This window comes from Sinocyclocheilus grahami, unplaced genomic scaffold, assembly GCF_001515645.1.
Source record: "Sinocyclocheilus grahami isolate Dianchi unplaced genomic scaffold, SAMN03320097.WGS_v1.1 scaffold3411.1, whole genome shotgun sequence".
Lineage (NCBI taxonomy): Eukaryota > Metazoa > Chordata > Actinopteri > Cypriniformes > Cyprinidae > Sinocyclocheilus > Sinocyclocheilus grahami.
The window spans coordinates 8,909-12,051 of record NW_015508538.1 but is presented as its reverse complement, the minus strand read 5'-3'; the positions used below and the strand labels follow the sequence as shown (position 1 = coordinate 12,051).

General features: G+C 36.8%; 1 protein-coding gene across 1 annotated transcript in view; it reads right to left on the bottom strand.

Annotated features, from left to right (window-relative positions):
• Positions 1-6: 6 nt before the first annotated feature.
• Positions 7-3,143, bottom strand: part of LOC107576261 (coiled-coil domain-containing protein 150-like) — a gene marked incomplete at its 3' end in the record, with an annotated part of 11,539 nt that continues 8,402 nt past the window's right edge. Inside the window, exons 8-14 of the mRNA XM_016262477.1 lie at positions 2,788-2,894; positions 2,576-2,700; positions 2,386-2,500; positions 2,090-2,260; positions 1,912-1,980; positions 452-583; positions 7-96 (exon numbers count right to left, since the gene is read on the bottom strand). Of these exons, the coding sequence (XP_016117963.1) occupies positions 7-96; positions 452-583; positions 1,912-1,980; positions 2,090-2,260; positions 2,386-2,500; positions 2,576-2,700; positions 2,788-2,894 (809 nt within the window). The remainder of the gene's footprint in view (positions 97-451; positions 584-1,911; positions 1,981-2,089; positions 2,261-2,385; positions 2,501-2,575; positions 2,701-2,787; positions 2,895-3,143) is intronic.

The window sequence follows — 3,143 nt, the reverse complement described above, 5'->3', positions numbered from 1 at the left end:
GTTTACCTGCTGTGACTCCAGACAAACTTCCCCGAGTCTCACTTCACGTCCTGGAGACGAGAGGGACGAGAGGGATTTCAAACTCTCTTCCAGGTGCTGCACACAAATAACAGCAGCAATCAGCACAATAGCCCTGATTATTCATATACATAATGGCAATTCTCCAGCACTTTGTTGGTCTTGCAGTATTGATGCCCTGAAGGGCGTAACAGACAGGAAGATGAAGGGAACTGTAGCCTGCTGATACAGCAAGCTACAGAGGAAGGAAAAAAGTGATATGGCAAGAGAATCCTAAAGCAAACAAACTGAGAAAGAGATGAAAGAAGAAAAATGGACATGGGCAGAAAAGGAGGATGGGTACTTGTGGCTCCTGCTTCTACGAGTCCATGTAATTGCACATTCAACATTTGGGACAGCGCCACAGATTAAAGGTGAACAAGAGAGCGCTGACCCGGCATTTCTCCAGTAGCGTGTGATTGAGATCTCTTTCGGCCTGTAGCTCCCCCTGCTGAGTGGAGGACAGACACTGCAGCTCAGACTGGAGAGAAAGCATCTCAGAGTGCAGCTGCAGCAAAGACTGAGACTGAAACACACACACATGAGATATCATCTTTAGCAGGGATTAGTCAGGATGTTCACTGTAGTCAAGCAAGTTGGTTATAGTCAGATAATCCCATTTTTTTCCTTTGGTTTCTAGTTCTAATATTTTTTATCAGCAGTGCTTCAAAGGGTGAATTTAGAAATGCAACATTTTAAGCTGCTCAAGCTATTAAAGCAGTGATTGTGTACTAATTCTCTGCCTTCAACAATACTTTTCAAGACTATTATGGTTAAACTTCAAATCAAGTTTGATGAACAATGTTCCTGTTATTATTTATTTATTAGTTATGTCGAGATAACGAGAAAACAACTCTCGTTATGTCGAGATAACGAGAAAATTACGTCGTTATAACGAGAAAACAACTTTTGTTATGCCGAGATAACGAGAAAATTAAGTCGTTATAACGAGAAAACAACTTTTGTTATGTCAGGATAACGAGAAAATTAAGTCGTTATAACGAGAAAACAACTCGTTATGTCGATATCACGAGAAAATTAAGTCGTTATAACGAGAAAACGAGAAGAAAAAATAATAATATTGCATGGCCGCTTAGAACTTCCGTACATTTCAGATGTACACTAGAGAAAAATTCTAAAATACATTCAGGTGATACATTTTTAAATAAACCTGTTCCTGTTATTATGCATAATACTTAAATGTATTTTATTTTGCAAGGAATATGTATATGTAATATGTAATAATAATAATTATGTATAATATAAAGACTATAAAAAGTATTAGATTGAAAAGCACTGTAAATATAGCCAAGCAAATTTAAATTTAAATTAAATAAACTTAACACTTAAATTAATTGTATTGTGCTCAACATAATACACTATTAAATACATTATTTTAAAAAAGTATTACCTCAAATACAGCATTTCAACCCTTTTTTTTATAAATAATGAAATATTAATATTAATGAAATATCAAGGTGACAAAGTATAAATAAGAAAGTAATTTTTCCAATTACTTTAACGAGCAAATAACGTATTGCAACTCGGAGGCCAACATTTAGAAAGGATATTGCAAGCTTTTCTACTTATTGATTTGCATGGATAATCCTCAAGGGGGTAAAAGACATGCAGTAGATCCTAGAAAAGTTTTTCTGGAGCAGTATTAATTATGTAAATGATGTAGAGGCCTTAGAAAGTCACTTATCAAATACCATACATCAATCTAATAATCCAATTCTGTCTCATCAGTGAGTTTTTTTGTAGTCTAAATGGATTTTGAAAATATTTGATTTAGCATAACCTTTAGAGAGGCAATTTTCCCTTGTTTGTATATAAACAGGTTTGAACATATACCTGTTCATGACTCCTCCTCTTATATTCGTCCTTTGCTTCTTCAAGACTTTTAATTTCTGCTTCCAAATCCTGTCGGGAAGGCAAAGACGATGTAAAAACTCAGTTTGTGTATTCTGGGATGTTATTACTACAGTGAGAGAGCCTGTACCCAGCACAGATGGTGGGTAAAATGACACACCTTGATTCTTAAAGAGTGATTCAGTGCTGTTCTGTTGCCCAGATACTGATTCAATTGAGACTTCTGATGTGATATAAGCTTCTCCAGCTCGGACACTTTCTCTCGAAGCTCCTGATTGGCTCGTGAGAGGTCACCTGACTTTGCCGATGCATCATTTAGTGCCTTCTTCAGCTATATAGAAAACGGGAGTAGTTGAATCAGAGTAGAACTGAATAAAATGTAAATGTATTTATAAAGCATTTATATATACCGGTAAATGCTGTACATTAAAATCTACCTCATTTCTTTAAAATTACCCGCTGTGCTGACTTTCTCCCAGAGTCTTTTTCCCTTTTGAGCAAGCTCTTGTGTGAATCTACATGTTCTGTCAATCGCCGAATCTCTGCCCTCGTCTCTTTATGCTCCGCCTCCCTGCTGATGCAGTCATGTATAATGTAAACTCAAGAAAACATGGAGGACGTAAGCCATAAACTCACATTCCCTCACCTCTCGCTGAGGGTGTTTAATTTGTCTTGTGCATTGTGGTTTTCCTGTAAGGCCTGCTCTAAACTCTGGGAAAGTTTCCTGTTGTCCAGTTGAGCTTCATCAAGTGCTTTTTGCAAAGATTCAACCTTCAAAAATGCGAGCATGTAAACAATTAAACTCCTCGATCTCATCTCTTGTTTATTTGGTCATCAGAGTGCTTGCGTGCGTTAAACCTTCTCATTGTTCTTTGCGTCGTGATTCTCTAGTTCAGCTTCAAGCCTCTGAAGCGCTTTCATAGCCTGCAGTCTGACAAACACACAACACACAGTAATGCTGGTTACTGCAAACAATCACTGACTTAAACAAAGACCATGTTTACAGTAATGCACTTATAATGGAAGTCTATGGGGCAAGACATTCTCCAGAAACTAGCAAATATTTAAGCACTCTCATAATTGTTTCATACAAAAAAACTAAAAAGTGTTATTTGAGCTGTGAAGTGTCTTAAACGCCTTAAATAATGGATTTATTTCCTATAAACTGTTTTTAGCTTCACAAGATGTTAACTGATGGACTGGAGTGGTGTGGA